This window comes from Chrysoperla carnea, chromosome 2 (assembly GCF_905475395.1).
Source record: "Chrysoperla carnea chromosome 2, inChrCarn1.1, whole genome shotgun sequence".
Classification (NCBI taxonomy): Eukaryota; Metazoa; Arthropoda; class Insecta; order Neuroptera; family Chrysopidae; genus Chrysoperla; species Chrysoperla carnea.
Window position 1 is genome coordinate 81,792,290 of NC_058338.1, and position 20,567 is coordinate 81,812,856.

General features: G+C 29.6%; 2 protein-coding genes across 2 annotated transcripts; one reads left to right on the plus strand and one right to left on the minus strand.

The window, feature by feature from the left end:
- Positions 1 to 168: 168 nt before the first annotated feature.
- Positions 169 to 3,055, minus strand: LOC123293221 (DNA-directed RNA polymerases I and III subunit RPAC1). Its single transcript, XM_044873966.1, has 6 exons — positions 2,942 to 3,055; positions 2,579 to 2,879; positions 2,035 to 2,154; positions 1,707 to 1,889; positions 396 to 641; positions 169 to 317 (listed from the first exon to the last, which is right to left on the minus strand). The coding sequence occupies exons 1-6, from the start codon at positions 2,996 to 2,998 to the stop codon at positions 208 to 210; spliced, it is 1,017 nt and encodes a 338-aa protein (XP_044729901.1). The 5' UTR covers positions 2,999 to 3,055; the 3' UTR covers positions 169 to 207.
- A 1,907-nt stretch (positions 3,056 to 4,962) lies between these two features.
- Positions 4,963 to 20,074, plus strand: LOC123293305. The gene is made up of 11 exons (XM_044874080.1): positions 4,963 to 5,043; positions 5,609 to 5,867; positions 8,866 to 9,321; positions 10,759 to 11,316; positions 11,851 to 12,073; positions 12,642 to 12,925; positions 14,110 to 14,480; positions 15,315 to 15,604; positions 15,694 to 15,843; positions 17,131 to 17,525; positions 18,493 to 20,074. Exons 1-11 carry the CDS (start codon positions 5,041 to 5,043, stop codon positions 18,519 to 18,521), a joined length of 3,018 nt encoding a protein of 1,005 aa, XP_044730015.1. The 5' UTR covers positions 4,963 to 5,040; the 3' UTR covers positions 18,522 to 20,074.
- Positions 20,075 to 20,567: the final 493 nt, after the last annotated feature.

The window sequence follows — 20,567 nt, forward strand, 5'->3', positions numbered from 1 at the left end:
GTGACAACTCCTTTCAGAGAATATACTTAAATAAATGTATACTCTGTATCATAAAAAATCCACATTCCAGAAATGCAAGAAAAAAAATCGATTTTTTGAAAATTTTAATTGGATATAATCCCTTAAAGACTTTAAGAAGAGATAAAGGAATAATGAAAACAGAATTACAAAACGAAATATTTTTTATTTTTTAATACAAAAATTATATTACTTATTTTCTAAAGCTTCTAATAACGCAGTCGCCTTTTGTTTTAAAATTTTTATAGCTTCAATAAATATCACATCCGGTGCCAAAGCGCCCGTTGATTCAATATTAACTGAAAATATGAAACGAAACATAAAAATTTTATCATACCGCATCACATCTTCGAAGAGCTAATCAAAAAGATACTTACAAATAAAATGATCTTTTATTCGACTCATGATCACAGCATCTTTTAAATCATCATATCGAAAAACATTTCGACTGCATGTATCGTATCGTGCACTTTTCACATACGCAACACGCTGTTCTGGTGAAGGACCATTAGAACGCAATTCGATAACACCGGGTGCAAAACATTGTTGAAGACGTTGAGCTTGTTCACCAGATACTTCACGTGTTAAACGAATATCCGGTAAAATTCTATACAAAACCGTTGCTGCAAAACCAAACAAAAAAATAATTATTAAATAAGTGAAACTTTTTAAAATTTTTTTCGCAGGTATTTGGATAAATTTTTGATTTATTTTTTACAAAATTATTAATTTACAACTATTTTTGGATTTTTTTTAATCCTTCTTCAGGTACCTACGAAAAATAATGGATTATATTAAAAATAATTTTACAAAATTTATTTATTTATTTTTTTTTTATAAGAAACATTTTTTACATTTAAACTTTTGTTCTATCTTTAACGATTTACAACATGGGTCCTACGAACCGAAGATCTAATTGATTTTTGTTGCTCATTTAATAACTGGGTCTCACTTTTTACGTCCTGCGCACGCAATAAAAATTTCAGTTTGATATATTTTTTCGTTTCTGAGTTATCGTGCCCATAGACGGACAGACAAACAACCGGAAATGGACTTATGTGATTTTATGAACACCTATAGCAAAATTTTGTTTGTAGCGTCCATTTTTTTAAGCGTTACAAACTTGGGACTAAACTTAGTATACCTTGATATATTTCATATATACATGGTATAAAAATACACATTTTCAAGGATGCGAAAAAAAAATTCCAAGGTTTTCAAGCACCGTTATACACCCGGAACAATGATTTTAGCAATTTTTGATCCCACTACCTCCATGAAAGAGGGTACATAAGATTTCTCGAACCGCCCTCAAATTCGAAAAATTCTATCTCATTTTTCAGAATAATAAAATGTTTTTAGAAAAGGGTCAGTATTTCAAACTAACAGTTGGACGTAAATCAAAGATTTTTATTTTTTAGCAAATAATTTATATTCAAGATGTAATTCCAAGTGTACATTATAGAATGAAGAAAACCATTCAGCATCCGAAAGAGAACTAGATTTCTATTAATAAATTTTGACTTACAAAATATTACGTAATAATGGGTTTTACCCCCGCCACAAAGATAAGGTCATGTAGAAAAGTTTTTCAATCTTCCTCCCTTTTGGACCCTTACGTAATTAATGAATGGCCCCTTAGTACTTAGATCAAAATTATGTCATTTATGACGAGGATTAAAACTTACCAACTGGAGAAAATTTTGCATGATCTTTCCCCACACCTTTGACTGCAATCATTTTTAGATCAATTTCTTGACCTGGCCTAAGTTTATTGATTAGAATGTCGTTATGAACTGGACCGACATCTTTTTCCTTGTACATACTTTCTTGTGAGCCAATTGGTAACCATTTGATATGCTTTGAATATACTAAATAATTGCAAAATTCGAATAAAAAAATTAATTCGATATTATTACGAAAGTGTTTAGCGAAAAATAGTGCCTAAAGGAAAATGATAATCATTAATATTTGTTCTATGCACTTTTTTTCGCTAAACGCAGCTTATAATCATACCATTCGAATTTTTGTAAATATCCTCTGGCAATGTTGAATCTTTTTGAGTTCCTGCATTGCTTGTACACTTTATTTTTAGTTCAAATGCTAAAGTATTTTGTTCATTTTCTTCCGTGACACCTATTAGAAAACATTTTATAATTTTTTATTCTTTTTCAATATTTCATACTTTTATAATAATAGCCAACTACGACGTAGCTACAGGAGGTAGGCACGAGGAGCATCTCGTACCCGCTGTAACGACGCTGTAGATAACTGATAATATTTTGGTAAATTCCAATTCTAGAAACTCAGAGCATAATTAATCATTTTCATCAACTCATACCAAAATTACCTGACTTTTTCAGGATCTCAAAAATGCCTGACATTTTCAGATCGATCGACAACCTGCTGTCTACCGCGTCAATCTAAACTTATGAAGAGTTGGGGAGTGCTAACTCATACTAACTCAGCTAATTTAAAAGAGAGTTATCTTATTTTGGACAGAAGGCTATTTACAGACAGCAAACGGACGGATGATTACTTATAGATACAAAAAGATTACCATCAGGTCTAAACTCAAATAGCCTTGGATCTGCTTTCAATGGAATTAATCCAATGCGATGAGCTAAAACTTCGTCACGTAATATTGATGTATTATTTGCAATTATAACTTGATCAATGGCCATTGTTGGTACATCGCTAAGCATTATACGACGGAATGTATTGGCTATAAATGGATGAATACCAATTAAATCTATTTCCATTTCTAAATTATTATATCGAACAACGACTGCTCGAAATCTTTTTTTAAATGTATCTATGTTAAATTCTTCATCGAATATTGTCTCTGCTGATGGAACATTCTGAAAAAGTGTTAGGTTGTTTTACTTTTTTTTCAAAATTTTAACATTAATTTTGAGCTTACATGAGTAACTTTGTATTCTTGTAATATAACACGCGGTTTATCATCATTTAAAGTCATCTTGTAAATTTATATGTTTATAAATATTTTGAAAATTTATACAAATTTACTTTAAATTAAAGCACATGGTATTTTAATTGCATACATGTAACCAGAGGGCCAGCTAATCTGTCAAAGTAATGGATGTGTTAATTAGGGTGCGTTCCATAAGACTTACGACAATTTCAAGTTTCAACGTTAATAAATATCTTTATCGTTCCGTTTTCACTTCCACTTACTAAAAACTTAAGCCCTCAAAGAAGGTTGTGGTCATATACACCCGAAAATCGGTCATGTACGAGTCGAAGTATAAACTCGCTCATGGTCGATATAGTGTATTTCTACAAAGGAATGTTTACAGAATTTACAACGTCCTGACCAAGATTATGTTCTACGTGGGCAAAGCCGTGTAGCGAACATTAGTAAGTTAATGCAATAACACTTGTAAATTAATTACAAAAGTAAATGTGTTTTAGTTCACGACTCGAGAGTATATATTTTACATTAAATAATTTTATTTAGGTGCTTTTACTTAAATTAGAAATCAAGTTTACGTTTCTATTTCGCGAAAACGTTGATTGGAATTTCATCTTTATCCAGGTTTACATCTTTGTGTATATTTACGAGATCTAGCCCGAGAAATATTTTTTGTGTCATTGAGACACGCAATCAAGATTTTACTATGCTAAGAGTAGAAAACGATATCTCTGCGTTAGCTACGCTGGCCAGAGTTGTCAGTATTAGTAGGAAAATTTTTATGCTAGGGTAGTACCAGGACATTTGCCAGTTTTTGTAGGAAAATTTTTATACCAGTGTACAAATCTTGATCGCATGCTTCAATGAAATGAGCTACCGACTCTGGTATGGCGGAATAGTTTTCACATTTTGTTTTCTATTGACCACTCAGAATCGGTATTCATTTATAACAGTCGATATTCATTATTATACCAGTTGATCATGAATATGTGGTATATCTGGACGGTTCTTTTCACTGTCTGGATATCGATATCCTAGTTCCTAACTAACATTTGATTTAGGTAGAAAACTCCCAGCTGAAATAGGCCGAGTACCTCCGGAGACAATCTCTGACCCAAACCATTAGTAAAGGAATTGTAAACGAGAAATGTAAATTGATTTCTGAAAGTACTTTTATGTCGATTTCGCCTGATAATTGGACCTGTTCATTTGCCTTGGAACTGTATGTGGGAATTTTAATGTGACATCCAACTTTGCTTCCTCTGTCGTCTCTGAAAATAATTTCTTGAATAAACTTTTATTTATTTTATTAGGGCATTGGATATAATATCATCATCCTATCGACCTCAATAGACCGTGAAAGTGTGATGTCATAGATCTACTAGGATTGTGAGCGTGTTGCTAATGAAAAAAGGCTTTTTAGCATTTACAATCAGGAAACAATTAACAGAAGGATAATGATTATCGAGATTACAGAGCTCCTACAAAAAAATTTTGTCAAAGAGTATTCTGTTTCGTTTATTTTGTGGTAAACTGAAAAAATACCCTTATACGAACAAAGAGTATCAAGGAACGCAACCTACGGCATTTTTAAAAAGTTTAAAGAAGATAAACAAAAACCTCACTATTTCGTCATCAAAAAAATCATAAATTATCGGTAATAATAATAATATTTATCTGAACATAGAACTAATTAATTAAGTTTAAACCAGTTAAAAATTGTTATTTAATTCGTAAACTTGTGTGTGTAACTTTTTTCAAGTACAATCATTAAATTTTGTTTACAACGTAATTAATTATTATTTTCAAAAATACCGTCTATGCCTCCTTTTAAAATACATGTTACGAGTTCATGAATATATTTCAAATATATTTTGTCATTTTTGTTATACAAATAATTTGATATTATCCATAAATTGATGAATGTTTTATTATTTTAAATAATTTGATTAATTTTAATGTTATTCATAAAAAATTCCAGTTAAGTGTCTTAGATTAAGATTGATATGTGAGTGGTTTGATAAACATTGCAATTTGTTCAACATAATAATCAATTAATTAAAATATTCATATCCAAGTTGCTAAAAATGGTAAGTAATTATTTATTTTCATTATTCAGGTGTATTTGGAAGTACTGGGATCAAAAATTAAATAAGTTTGTGAAATTTCCATAATTGTGATTATGGGTTTTCCGATGAGTTCTACAATGTCAAATGTACATTAGAACATAATTTTCCTTGAAAAATTGATTACATTATATCGGATTTACGAGTTTTTTTTGTCATTAATGTAATAATATTTACATAATTGAGAAAAATTGTCATAAAAACTGCCTAAAAACCTTACATAATGTAGAGAAATGGTAAAAATTCAGTTTGTTTTTATCTACGCTATAACGATTGATATGTAAAATTTGGAAATTTCAAATTTTAGAATAGAATTTAGTATGGAATAAAAACATAAGCTGATTTTTAAATAATCTTGTTGGTCAAATTCAAGGTTTTATTAGAATGACTTCCCTCCCCGAGTAGAACAATTTTTTCTTGGATTTTTTTTCCAAAAACGCTTCGTTGAAGATCTGCAAGATCTTTAAGTAGACCTTTTATTATCTAAAAAACGTATTATTTTTATTTTTTTTTGTTTGTTTTGTTTTAGGCTACTGAGCTGTATGTTCAAGCTCGTAAATTGCAGAAGTTATTTCCAGATTGGAAATTTACTTCAATCGTTAAAGAATTAAATCGATCACAATTTTCATCAGATTCATTTCACAATTTAAATCAAATAGTTCAATCAAAATTGAAAAGCAAAATTGCAAGAAAGAAACGGAAACATACATGCGAAAATGAAGATATGCGAAAAAAGATTTGCACTGCACGCGATAATTTAAAGACGGGGCCATGTTTAAATGCAGTCGGTAAGTACAATAGTATATATCCCAATTTAAACCGTAATAATTTTCTTACAATACGTCGATATAAACGCACATTTTACGAATGTTTGCTAGAATTGTAAAGTAATGAGAGCTGTAACGTGCGTTGAAATTGGTGTCCGTGTAATCGAGGAAATAAGACCGAAAAAATATTCTAATTAAGGAATTGACTCAAGAGAGAGGTCGCCTCAGACGCTTCTTTGACCTGAACCTGCCATTCCCATAGCAAGAAGTTCTGTAATTTACCGAATCAAAGAATGGATACGACAAGCCCATCTTGATAACTTTGCGGAGGGTATGCGACAGGCCAAACTGCGTATAGCCACAGTTAAGCCCATCGACTGTGCTCGTCTGAAACTTACTAGAGCACAGTTGAGAAGGGTGGTGGGTCTCTTGACAGGACCTATTACCTTCATAACATGGGGATCTCTAGTGGTCCCACTTGTAGAACCTGTATGGAGGGTGACGAAACCTCCACATATGTTATTTGCACCTGCAGAAATATGCAGGGTGTTTTATTCTTTGTTCTATCTCTAATGGTTTACAAGATGGGTCCTACGGAATGAAAACTCAATTGACCTATATTGCTCATTTAACCTCACTTTTTACGTCCTGAGCAGGCTATAAATTCCAGTTGGATATCTCATTTCTTTTTTGAGTTATCGTGTCCACAGACAGACGGGTGGACAGTCGGAAATAGATTAATTAGGTGATATTATGATTTATGAACAACTATACCAAAAATTTATTCTTGGTATCAATATTTTTAAGCGTTAAAAACTTGAGACTAAAATTATTCTTTCAAAAGCAATATTTTCAGTCCTGGAAATCTTTGAAATATCCTTAAATTTTACTTTCCAAATTCGCTAACATCCTGTTCAAAAAATCCCTATTCATTTTCCATTCTTTATAAGAGCGCGATAATTCAAATTAAATATTATTTTTAAACAAAATCTAATGAAAATAATTTTATTTAAAAATAATTAAAATATTACAAAAGAAATTAAAATAATAAAATTATTTAATATAGTCTAAATTATTGTGGAATTTTTGATTGGTTTTTTTTTTTTGTTTGAAAAAGTTTAAATTCCCCATAAATATTAGTTCCCAATCTGTCCCCGCAAATTCATAAAATTCCCTATAGATCGACAATCCTGAAAGTATTAGTTTAAAACATGTTTAAAACAAACACATTATAAACAACAAAAGTGCTAATTTATGTTTGTGAATTCAAGCGATTGAAGTTTTAGCCTTTCGATCTTTTCGATTTCAATTATTCAAATTCAATTAACTGGGGTCATTACTTCATTAGTTTTGTGTGCAGGTCACAGACACAATTTTAAATAAATATTATCGGTCTAAACTATAGATCGTTAGAGATGTTCAGACTTGTTTTATTTTGTGTTGGTGTTTATTGAAACAAACGTATTTTTTAATTGTTATTTTTCTGTTTTTTATTTTAAATTTTTTAAAGATCTTTTTACTTTTAAATTAGTGTATTTTTATATAAATATTTGTTGTATCTTTTAGTAAAAGTATTTTTAAAAACATAAGGTAAAATTTTTTTTTAATTTTATGAAAATATGTTTATTTTTATTTTTTTACTCAAAAGTGCAATAAAATGTATACTCTTGAATACTACACTGAACCAAAAAGAACTAATTTTTATGATTTCAAGACCATTTGAAGAAAAACACGTGTTTTTATACCCCCTATATATTGTTGTGTTCCAAAAGAAAGACTTTGAGAATCCTTGGGGATGAATACGAATTCTAACAAATAAACATTGATATATTGCTGTTAATATTTCGTATAATTTTTTATTAATTCGATGTGTTTGAATATATTATACAAAGTTATCACTAGTATTGAAATTTGCTTGAGTATTTTAACGATGTAAATCGAATAATTATTGTATTTTCAAGTTGTAATATTACTGTATGATTCTGATCAATTTCCGATGTCTTTAAATACAAAACTTTTAGGTCTAAATATTAAATATTGTGACGTAAAAATTAAAATGTTAAATATTAATTTTGCTGACAAGAAATATAATCAGAGCCACGCAGCTATTATAAATTAGACCTCAACTCAATTATTATGATATTCAATAATTAATAATATAAATTTGTTGACTAGCTTAATGAACTAATATTTCAAATTAGGTTATTATAATTTAAAAATGTCTCTGCGGTCGCTAATGACCTAGACGTAAAAAGCGACCTTAAATAAAAAAAAAATTTAAAATATTATTACTTAATAATAATATGAATGATTCAGTGTGTTAGAACCACGTTTTTAAGGATAACGCCGTCCATGGCCTAACAATATATGTAATATATCAAGGTGTACTAAGTTTAGACCCAAGTTTGTAACTCTAAAAAATATTTAATCTACGAACAAATTTTTGGTATAGGTGTTCATAAAATCACCTAATTAGTCCATTTCCGGTTGTCTGTTCGTCTGTCTGTGGACATGATAACCATAGAATATTATAACGAAAAGATAAAACATTAGATTATAAGATATATCAAGCTGGTGGTTTAGCCACAAGTGGTGAGCATATGGTTAAATGTATATATATTTGGAAATACCGACATCTTGCACTGCATTTTATCCTTTAAATTTCAAAGGTTTATTATTATTACTCAAATATGCGTATACAGCAGGAATGAGCGAGTTATTTTAAGTCTAAATCACCATCGTTATAATTTTATTGTGTGTCATAAACTTTATTGCGTGTCTCTTTATCCAAGTCCGCATTGCTCATAGAGGAGGAAGCGAGATGGATATACAACTTTTCTACATATCTCAGTTTTTCTAATAGTAATGAGATAGGTAGAAAAAAAATGTTGCCTCTCTGTCTTACTCGTATTTTAAGTAAAGAATTCGAGGGACTTTTCTAAGTCCCATTTGCCCATGCCTGGTATACAGGGTGTTTTGTTTGCACTAAAATTAATAGAAATTTTCTTTTATTTTTCAGATCTAACAACAGCCTCAAATGATAGCGTAATTGTTCTTAGTTCAGATGATTCAATAGATTCAACAGATTCATCAGTAATCATAGATGATCCAATCAATGTAAATTTAATTAAAGAGAATTTACTTTCAATTTTCCCCGAGTGTGAACCATTATATATAGAGTTTTTAATCACTTTAGCTAAAGAGTCTATACCAAATGAAAATTTATTGGTTGATCATATTGTATCACGATTAATTAGTGAAAATTATCCAAAATCGAATGACGATGATACGCTAGCAATTCCGGATATAATTCAAACAGTGCAAGAACCGTTTGATATATTACCAAAATTAGTTGAAAATACTTCTCAATCTTTAGATAATGATAAAAAATTTCCAGTCCCCGATTTATTAGCCTCAGAAAATGCATCCACAATTCAAGAATCAAGTAATAATTTACTGAATGAAAGAATACAAGGTAATTATCCCGTACTCAATTCTAATTAAAATAGCAACCTTCTGGTTGAGCGGACACTAAGTTAGGGCTGCCAACCTTTCAGTAGTCGTATACCAAAAACTCCATACAAAATAAAGTTTTCTCCGTACTTCTTATAGTTTTATGATGAAATGTTGTTCAAAAAACCCCCTGGAGTAATGCACTTATATATGAATTTTTTTTTTTTTTTAATGTTGGGAATTAGGTATTATTTGAATTATCTCTATTCAGTTTATCATTTTTTTTTAAATTTTTTTGTACTTATTTGTCTTCTAATAAAATAAAGTGAGGTTTTTTAAATCAAATAATAAAAAAAAAAAAAAAAATTAATTAATTATAATTTATTGCAATATTTGAAACAAAATAGCATTCATTTTATTATTAACATATTTATTACTAACTAACTTGGTGTAAGTTAAATGCAATGTCTAACCATTTTAGTTTGATAATAGTCAATAATAATCACAAATAAAGACGACCTAAAGGTAATCAACATTATTTACAAGACCTAAACACTAAAATAAACTTAGTATATACCATAAAAAAATCAGAAAATATATAAACACACCTAAAAGGACCTAAACTAAATTACACTAATCAGTTAATGAACAAAATGAACGGCCTAAACACTTAAAGTCACTACCCAAATGGTCCAAAAAAAAGTTAACAAACGCAATACACACAAAGAAACTTAACGAATTTTAACGACATGGAAAATTTGAAAGACGTACTGTTTATTTATTTTAATATATATAAAATGTTGTTTCCCCAACAACCATTGAAATAGGTAAATTATTCTCCAAACTAATAGATGGCCCAATCATTTAATCGTGTAGAGCCATCTGGAGTAAGATACCTTAGTACTAAAAATGGTAAAAATTTCTTAGAGAGCAGGCGCGGTTCTAGAATTTTTTTCCCGAGGGGGTCACAAGATTAAAAATAAATAAAAAAGTCAGTATTTTGTAAGAAAATCAGTGAATTTTGTTGATTCAGTCATTTTTAAATTCCAATTTTTCCAGAAGTGCAAAAATGTGAGTTAATTTTGGTCGCTTGGTTAGTTTCCGTTTTTTTAGTTTGCAAAAAGTAGGCTTTGTTCGTTTGGTTTTTTTTCAGTTATTAAAAAATTGGTTTAGTTTTATTTTTTGAAATGCGGGTTGTTTTTTGTGTGGGGGGGGGGGCTATGACCCCTGCGACCCCCTCCTTGAATCCGCGCCTGTTAGAGAGTTGTACATCTGTTTTAAATTAAAAATTATAATCTGTGGAGTAGAGTGCTTTTTAATATCATAATGTCAAGTGAATAATAGAAACAATTTTTATTGTTTGTAAAAACAAATCTTGATTCAATTTTGGCTTAATTTTTAAAAGGTACGTCGTTTGTTAATTGTGACATTTATTTATAAAATTATAAATCATTTTCAGGAGTGATAGAAGAATCTTTTGATAAAACATCAACCGATTTTGAAGCTTTACCTGATAATCCAAACAATATATCGATTGAAAACGAAAATGTTCCAAATAGTTTACAAAGTCTGTCAGACTATAACGAATTGAATGAACTGTTAAACGACCAAGTCGAAACCAATGAATTTATGAAACTATTTGCTGAATTGGAAAAATTAAGTAATATACCATTACCATCAGAAGATATTAGTAATATACCATTACCACCATCAGAAAATATAAGTAAAAAACCATTACCATCAGAAGATATGAAGAAGTTTGTACCCGTCGTTGAATACAACCAAATTCATAAACCAGCTAGTCATAAAACAGCAACTGAAGACATTAAACCAACAATTAAAACGGAAAAATTGGAAAAAATGAATGAAATGGAGAATGCTGCTAATGTTGATAATTTAGTTCTAAAACTGTTACCGATATTTCCAGATGCTTGTCCTAATTTTCTGCGTGATTTTTGTAGAGGACGTAAAAATAATCCGACTGAGTTGGAGCAAATTATCATGTATCTGATTACAAGTAAGAATAAAAGTAAATTTTCTTTTTACCCGACTGTCAAGGAGTGGTTATGTTTTTTGCGCGTATCTTGTATGTATACAGAGTGTAAAACCTATCGTTTGACGTCTGCGATTTGGATGCGTAGGTGTCGAGAAAACTTGAAAAAATGAAGGAAAATAGTCGTTTTTACATTTGTTTATAACTTTCAGTCAATCGATAGGTTTTTATGAGATATAGAACTTTCCCATTGGACGTCAACTTTTTTACCGCAAGATAACTTTTTTTTTTTTACTTCTGCGAATTTTTTTGTATAACTTAGCCATTGAGTAGTCGTAAACAAAAAATGATATGTTTGTCACATTGTTTTCTTGCATAACAACATATTTTTTGTTTCTGATAGCTATTTTGTCATCCGTTTCGCAGATAAATTGAATTGAAGATCGATTGGCCGATTGACCGATTCAACTGCCGGTTTTAAATAACAAATTAAAAAAAAAAAAATTTTACACGGACTTTTTATATTAGAAGTTTTTTATGTATTTTATTTTACTGTAGATGATTTTCCGAAACGAGCTAGAGTTCAAGATAATGCAGCCGAGCAAGAAGTTGTAAATGAAGAAGAGCAATATCAAATTATGTTGGAATTGTTACCTGATGCCGATCCCGACTATTTACGGGTTCATTGTAGCAATCTTTACGATAAACCAGATCAATTGAAGGGATTCATTGATGACGCACTTGAACGGAAAAATTATCCAACACTCAAAGATTACAAACGGTAAGAAACAGTTTTCTACTGAAATTCTATAAAAAAAATCTTATGGTAAAAGTTCATTGATTGTTTTTCACCAATTTTAGTTTCAGAAAATATGTATTATCCCGCAATTTAAAAGAACGATTACCTACCTTAGCTAATAAGAATGATTTTATTCTATCGTTTACTCAAAATAGCCTCGCATTTTTTTGATAATCTAACAATTGTACTGCAATAATTGCTTTCTGAATAAGCGTTTATAAGGAACAAATTTCTGATTTAAAGCGTTCATCTAATGTTTGTCAGTTATGAATCAGAGTGAGGTTTTACTTGAACCTGAAAACTTCGAATTCGATGCCGGTATATGATGTGTCCCTTTGAAACTAATATTTTTCGTTTGACGCATTTTCTTCGATTATTTATCAAGTTTCAAGCATATGTAGTGTAATGGGCGGCAAATATTATTTTTGCCCGGAGTGGCTAAATAGCTGAATTCTGGCCCTGTACTGTAATGTTAACATTACCTCCTTTTTTCATTACAAAATTCAATCGAATAAATCCGAGACTAAACCATTGTTTTCTCTTTTTTTAGGAAACAACAGTTATCCGCTCAAATGAAGCAATATACGACAGAGTTTAATGTGAATAAATTTTTAGAGTCAATACCAAATCCTGTTGAATATTTCAACGATGAAAAACGTGTATGCACCTACAATTCGCCTAATAGAATGAATTACGACAAATTAATTGCAATTGAAGCACATATGAAAGATGTTTTCAAAAATTTATTTTTAAACAAAAGAGTCGCTGATATTAATGCTATTATTAGAAAGAATCAAAAACGTGTTATATTAATATACAATGAGCTAAAAAATGGTAAGTTTACGGCTACAAGTAAAAATTATTAAATTAAATAGAATAAAGAAAAAATTTATGCATCTTTGAAATTGCATCGAGCTTAAGTATTTCTGCACATTTTCGTTTTTTTCGACTTTCTAGCTTCAAAATTGACCGTCATATGTCAATTTATAATGGAATTTTTTTGCTTATTCAATTAAATGAAAAAGTATACATCTTGTAAACCGTTAGAGATAGAACAGAAGTTTAAACGTCAACTTTTATTTGAAACATTATTTCATAAATAAAAATGTTTACCCGTGAGGGCGCAACTTAGGAAAAAACTTTAGTGTCTACTTTCTTCTAAACTATAAAAAAAAGTGTGTTAATTTTTTTAAGGTTAACTTTAAATATTGGTTTAGTGAATTCTAGAAAAGCAAAAAGAAAAAATTCCAGAAAATATTTGCGAAAATTTCGAAATTTTCTTAAATTTTTGAAAGCATTTAGTGTCTAGAATTTTTTGCTCATTCAATCAAATGAAAAAACAACCATCTTGTAAACCGTTAGAGATAGAACAAAAGTTTAAATATAAAAGTTATTTGCTATAAAAAAATAAGCCCGTGAGGCCGTCTCCAAAGTGTTTTCTGCAATTTTTTTTGTTTTTCTAGAATGTTTCACAAAGTCACTAGTTGAAGTTAATCTGAACAAAATCAACACACATTTTTAAATAGTTTTGGAGAAAATGGACACCAAAATTTTTTTCTTAAGTTGCTCCCTCATGGGTAAACAGTGATGTTTACGAAATAATTTTTCAAATAAAAGTTGTTAATTTGTTTATAAGGAATAACTTTTATATTTAAACTTGTGTTTATCTCTAACGGTTTACAAGATGGATACTTTTTCATTTGATTGATGAGAAAGTCGAAAAAAACAAAAATGTGCAAAAATACTTCAGCTAGAACTTTTAATTGATTTTTTTTATTTGTTGCATAGTTTTTTTGTAATTTTTAAAAAATTGATTAAACCCCCAGCCTCCCCAACTACCCCCACCCCCAAATAGGCGGTTAGGTATGCCTCCGAGAGGTCGACTTTTTTACGAAGAGTTAACACCCTAACCTAATAAACAACTGTGAAAAATTTCAAATATGCATAAATTTTTTTTTTAGATATTAATTTTATTGTACTATATAATGATTAATACAAAATATTTTTTATGTTTAAAGGTAAAATAGAAGACATGAAACGTAATCGTAAACTAGGTCCTGTACAACAACTGTACGGAGAAATCGATGTACCGTATATGCAAGAAATTGCATATATCACCCATTACGATGAAATCCATAGAGTATTAAAACAACGCGAACAAGAAAAAACGCAATTATTTGAATTTGCCAAAGCAAACGGTACACTATTAACATGCGAATGTTGCTTTGACGATGAAGTTATGGAAGATGATACGTTCACATGTGACTATGGTCATAAATTTTGTAAAACTTGTATTATACGATCGGTGGAAATTTCTTTTGGTGAAAATAAATTACAATATACATGTTTAACCAATTGCAAAGCAGAATTTTCTTTAGCTACTTTACAGGTATATTTGTATTAAAAAAAATGTATTCTTATATGTTGTCTGCGACTTTATGTGAATTCCCAAGGTTTTATAATATAAAATTCCAAAATTCTCTACTTTAACGCTCTTCTCTAGCATCCTGTGAAGCGTCAAAAAAACTTCCCCTCTACCTTCATCGCTTACTTCATATACAAATTACAAAAAACTATACTTTAAAGAAAAAAAGGTCTAATAAAAGTTCGAGCTATGCACATTTTCAATTTTTTTTTACTTTCTACCTTTAAAATTGATCGAGATATGCCAATTTTAAAATGGAATTTTTATGCTCATTCAATCAAATGAAAAATGATCCATCTTGTAAACCGTTAGAGATAGAGCAAAAGTTTAAACGTAAAAGTTATTCCTTATAAAAATATTAACAACTTTTGTTTGAATTATTTTGAACATCGCTGTTTATCCGCGAGGGTGCAACTTGGGAAAAAACTTTGGTGTCTATTTTCTCCAACAATACTGTAAAATATGGAGATTATTTTCCTGCTTTTCTTTATATGGACTTAAAGCTTAAGATTGTTTATCTTAATAAATTTCGATTTTTGCCCCAATTTCCTAGATCAGTTTCTTGTATTTTAAAATACGTATTTTCGACTACCAAGTAGTCATCATCAGTAAGAATTAGCTAGTGAATGTTACTCTTTGCTAATTTGGTGGCGGACTGCACCCAAATTAGCAAAGAACCAAACTAGGAAATTGGGGCAAAAATCGAAATTGATTTCGACATATCCTAGGGTTCTCATTTATTATCTTCGATAATATTTATATTGTTTATCTTATTGTGTGATTTTTATTTTGTTCTAGAAACTTTTAAAACCAAATATGTTTTCAAAAATCGCATTACGTAAACAAATTGAAGAAGTAAAATCAGCTGGTATCGAGGATTTAGAGAGCTGTCCATTTTGTGATTTTGCTACAATTCCAACACCTGGTGATAAAATATTTAAATGTTTAAACGAAGAATGTTTAAAAGAATCATGTCGTAATTGTAAAGAGCTTTCGCATATACCATATCGATGTGATGAAATTGAGAAAAATGATGAAGTTAAAGCTCGCACTTATATTGAAGATAAAATGACTGAAGCACTTTTGAGGTAACTAAACCACTTTTAGTTTGAGTAAATTTAGATAAAATTAGAATCTTGAGCTAATTTAGATAAATAATGAATCTTCATTTATTTAGAAAATGTTGGAAATGTGGTATGAAATTTATTAAAGAAGATGGATGTAATAAGATGACGTGTAGATGTGGAGCGTTTATGTGTTATGTTTGCGGTAAACCTGTCGATGGATACAAGCATTTTAATGGCCAAGGCGGTACGAACTATGAATTGTAAGTTTTCATTTTTGATATCCTGTGCTTTATCTAGGAAGTATTCGAAGTAATGTTTTCACAATTTTTTTCATTTTTTTTATAAGAATTAACTTTGAAACTATAAAAATTTCCATTACTGAAGTATGTTTTAAAATTTATTTCAATTCGACAATCCTGCTAAGAAAGATTCTATCTAACGATTTTATTTGGAACTTTTGGAGATTGTGTCAAAGCCACTAGTTCTGATTTTATGAAGACTTTTTTTGTGACCTCAAGCTTCGAACGGAACTTTGTCAAAAATTGAAAAAAATCGAAGCTACAAAAATACGGTCAAAATTCATTCAGAACGAATATTGCCAAAAAAATAAATTTTAAGACTTTATCTCGGAAACTATTGGGTCTACAGAGACAATTTTAGTCTCACATTGTAGCAAATTTAGTCTACTTTAAAAACGTACTGAAAATGTAACATCCAAAACTAGCCCTTTATACTAACCCCTCTATAAAAATGGTCTGATACCATTTTTTTTTTTTGTAAAATGATCAGAATAAAAGTTATAACGATCAATAGAAAATTCGTTCTCAATTCTCAAATTTTCATCGTTTTTCGCTTAAAACTTTGTTATTTTTGGTTCTACGATTAAAAGTTACTTGACCAAAGTTCTAGAGAATTTTATTTGCAATGTTCTAATAATTTTTTTGTAAGGCGTACAGTTTGTCAGATAAACCATAAAAAGCATCTGTATCCTTTTTCCAAGATGGCGACCGGAGAACAAAGGCTACAACTCCACAAGCTTGGATTTAACTTTACACTAATCCCAACTGTATATCTAAAAAATAAAATTGCGTGCTCCGACAAACGCACGCTACGCTCAAAAAGATGTAAAATTTTAATCGCCTAAATACAAAAACATTATTTTTCTAAAGGTAAATGTTCAATTTTCGAAAAAATGATTTTTTTGATTTCTTCTACACCATTGAATGATATACTTTTCGGAAGTTTGGTAGAATTTTTCTGGTACTTTGATAGATACCCTTTAAATTCATCTTGATTGGGGAAGTGAAGAATAGAAAGATATAATCAAATGCTTTTGGCATTGAACTTTTTACATCGGTCGAAAGAAAAATGAGCGGTATTAAAATAATATCTTAGTGAGCAAAAATGGATTTGACTCAATCTTGTTAAAATTGTACACTATGGAAAAATTTCATTATTAGTTAGCCAATTTTGACGTTACGATCAAATGATAATAGCTTCCGTCCAAATTGACTTATCTTTTTAATTTTGATTTGATTAATTTCCAGATGTCCATTGTATAGCGATACTGAAAAATTACATTTGGATGCTGTTCGTAAGATTGGTGAAGAAGCGAAACAAGAAATCAAACAAAAAAATCCAGCTGTACAATTAAAACATGATCCATTGACTGGGTTACCTAAAGCCAAGGCAAAGGATACTGTTTATAAGCCTGGACCTCAATACGATCCTTTTCAAGGTCAGCATAGAGGTCCTCATAATAATAATGTGAGGCATCATCATCAACATCATGTTGTTATTAATCTTGAAAATAATCCTGCAAATGTACTTTATGATCACTATCATAATGGTCAGCGAATTCATCATAATCAACTTCGCCATCAAGCTGGCAATAATGTACATATAGATTTGGATAATTTGGTGCGCCATTTGGCTCAAGCGGGTAATTAACTTAATTTTTTAAAATAATCCAATTAATCTACGGAGGCCCAATGTTAAATTTGACAAAATTGTTATCAGAAAACAAAAAATACGTTGTAATGGAAGAAAACAAGCCAGGAAACATAGCGTTTTTTGTTTATGGCTAAGTTATCCGAAAAAATTTGCTTAAAGTCTAAAAGCTAAATTTGACTTTTTTTCCTAAAAGACTATTTTCGCTCTTTTTTTTCAAGTCTTCTCGGCACTTACGCACCCAAATCGGACTTGCCAGACGTCAATCGATAGGTTTTTTTGAGATCTAGAACTTTCACATTCTTTAGCCATTGTATAGCCGTAAACTAAAAACGCTATTTTTCTTGGCTTATTTCCTTCTATGACAACGTATTTTTTGTTTTCTGATAGCATTTTTGTTGTTTGGAAAACCATGGCCCCGCACCAAGTAGTGAGACAAAAGTGGAAAAATTCATTTCCTCCGATATTCTCTAATTACGCAAATGATTAGCTACATTTACCTGGCCACGTTTTTGTAAAATTGTTTTCATAAATGGAGACTTCGAATTGATACATCAAAAAGAAGGTTGTCACATTTTCCATAAAATGATTTACAGCAGAACAACTCATAACTAAAAATCGAGAAGTATTACAGAATACACTGGTCGAAAAAATTTGATATTTTTTTGTCACATTGATGCGATAGAACTTTTCTTACAAAATCAAGGATTGTTCACACAAACGTTTTACAACATTTGGACTGGGTATGTGCACGAACTGAACCAAAACTCCTCCATCGAACATAGCTTTTCAAATTCTGCTATGGGACCGATAGGGTTCCTGGCTATATCCGAAATATTAAGCTATAATTTCAATATCAATTGCCTTCTTCATATTTTGTACAATCTACTTCTTCCAGAGCCTGCAATAACATTAGTTTGGGAAAATAAATTTATTAAAAACTCTTCTTTTTTTTTTAGGCAACAATATTATGAACAGGAGACATTGAAATTATATTTGTACAAAAGAAAGTATAAACTCGACCTTCACTCACTGATTACCAGATGAGACATATTTTCTATGAAATTTTATTAATCAGAACATATATAATTTAATAGCGGAAATAATGGTATATAGGTTTTTACCTGCAAAAAACGTTATGAAAAAAAAATTGATTAAAATTCATTTTATTAATAAATATAATGTATCTATAAAAATAAAATTATCATGCAAAAATTACTGAAGATATCAAGCCAAGGGTCTCTACCACCCTAGAAAAAGGGTTCCTCTGTTTTTTTTTGTTTTTAATGATTCTTTTTGAATATTATTTAAAATCAGAAACATTTCAGAGGGGAGAAATAATCTGGAGGGGGAATAGGTAATGTCGCGGCTTATATATGGACGTCCAGTCTAAATCGCTAATGATCCAAGTTTGAAATTTCGAGAGGATATTGATTGATTTTATACTGTAGGTGTCATTTAAGAAAGGATTTTTTGAAATTCATCCCCTATAATGGTGAAATACGGGATGAAAGTGTATAAAAATATATACAAATCGTCATTTTTGATTCCACGAGCAACTGATTTTAAAAATTATTTCATGTATAGAATGCTACAGTATCAGCAAGTAACAGGGCCGTATTTTCTTTTCAAATAATGAAGGAGTCGCACTAAAAGTTAAAATCCATTAAGTAGTGAACAAAAGGGAAGTTATGAGAATTGAAGGCTATAACGTGAATATCTGCCAGTTATTTCTATTATTTAAACAGTATATGTGCAACTTATTTAAAAAAATCACTTTTGTTTGATTTTTTTCCCACAAAAAATGTATTTTAACTTAATAACAATAAAAATTGAATTTTAACTTTTGATGCGGCACTTAACTTGTTTGAAAATAAAATACAACCCATGTTAATTGGTGACAGTTAACTTTTTTCGATTACGTAGCGAACTCAACAATGTTGCTTTCACTATTTAATGGATTTTTACTTTTGGTATGGAACCTTAATTTTTTTTAAAATAAAATATAGCCTATGTTAGTTGCTGATAGTGTAATATTCTATAGGTGAAAGAATTTTTAAAATCGGTTAAGTAGTGAACTCAAAAATGAAGATTTGTATTTATTTTCATATAAAATTTCATCCCCTATTTAACATTTTTAGGGGGTTAATTTCGAAAAATCCTTTCTTAAATGACAGCTACAGTATAAAATCTATCATGAGCGATTTAGACTGGGCGTCGATATATCAGTCACGACATTGCCTATTCCCCTTCTAGATTATTTCCCTCCTCCCTCTGAAATGTTTCTGATTTTAAATAATGTACAAAAAGAATCATTATGAAAAAAAAAATCGAAATCGGAGCTGTTATTGAGAGCCTATTTTATATATTCCATTATCCGATTACCATTACTACTTTAGGTATTAACTTTTAGGTGATGCCCATCTCGTATTATTCTCATTATTGATTATCATGTTAGATAAGATTTTAACTGCATTTCATAAATAAATCTCAGTATAATTTAGTTATAATAATAAATATGTCCCATTTGAAATTCTATTCTAAATTTTTGTGAGAGCCTGGTAAGAAATTTTTAAAAGAAAATAAATACTACATATATTTTTTTAAATCAATTTTATTTTCAACAATCCAAGTAATTTTTTATGTGTAAAAATAAATATAAGAATACGTTATATCTTAAATTTAATTTTTTATTACCAATTAATAATTTAATAAATATATTAATTAATAATTTAACAAAGAATTTATGTTAATTTTTTTAAATAAAAATATGTATATACAACAAAATGTGGCGTCTTTGAAAATTTCAGGGATTTTTGAACTATCGTAAAAGTTAGAGAAAAATTTTCAGATTCTCCATTAGTGCAATAAAATCGAATATCTGAAAGAAAGTGTTGCATCTTTGATATTTGGCACAGTTATTTACTTAGTTGTAACAACTTCGTACCGAAAATCGACTGCTCAGAGAGTAGAGGGACTTAAATTTCCCTTTTGGAAGGTTTAAAAACAATTTTTTCAAATTACAAAAAAAATA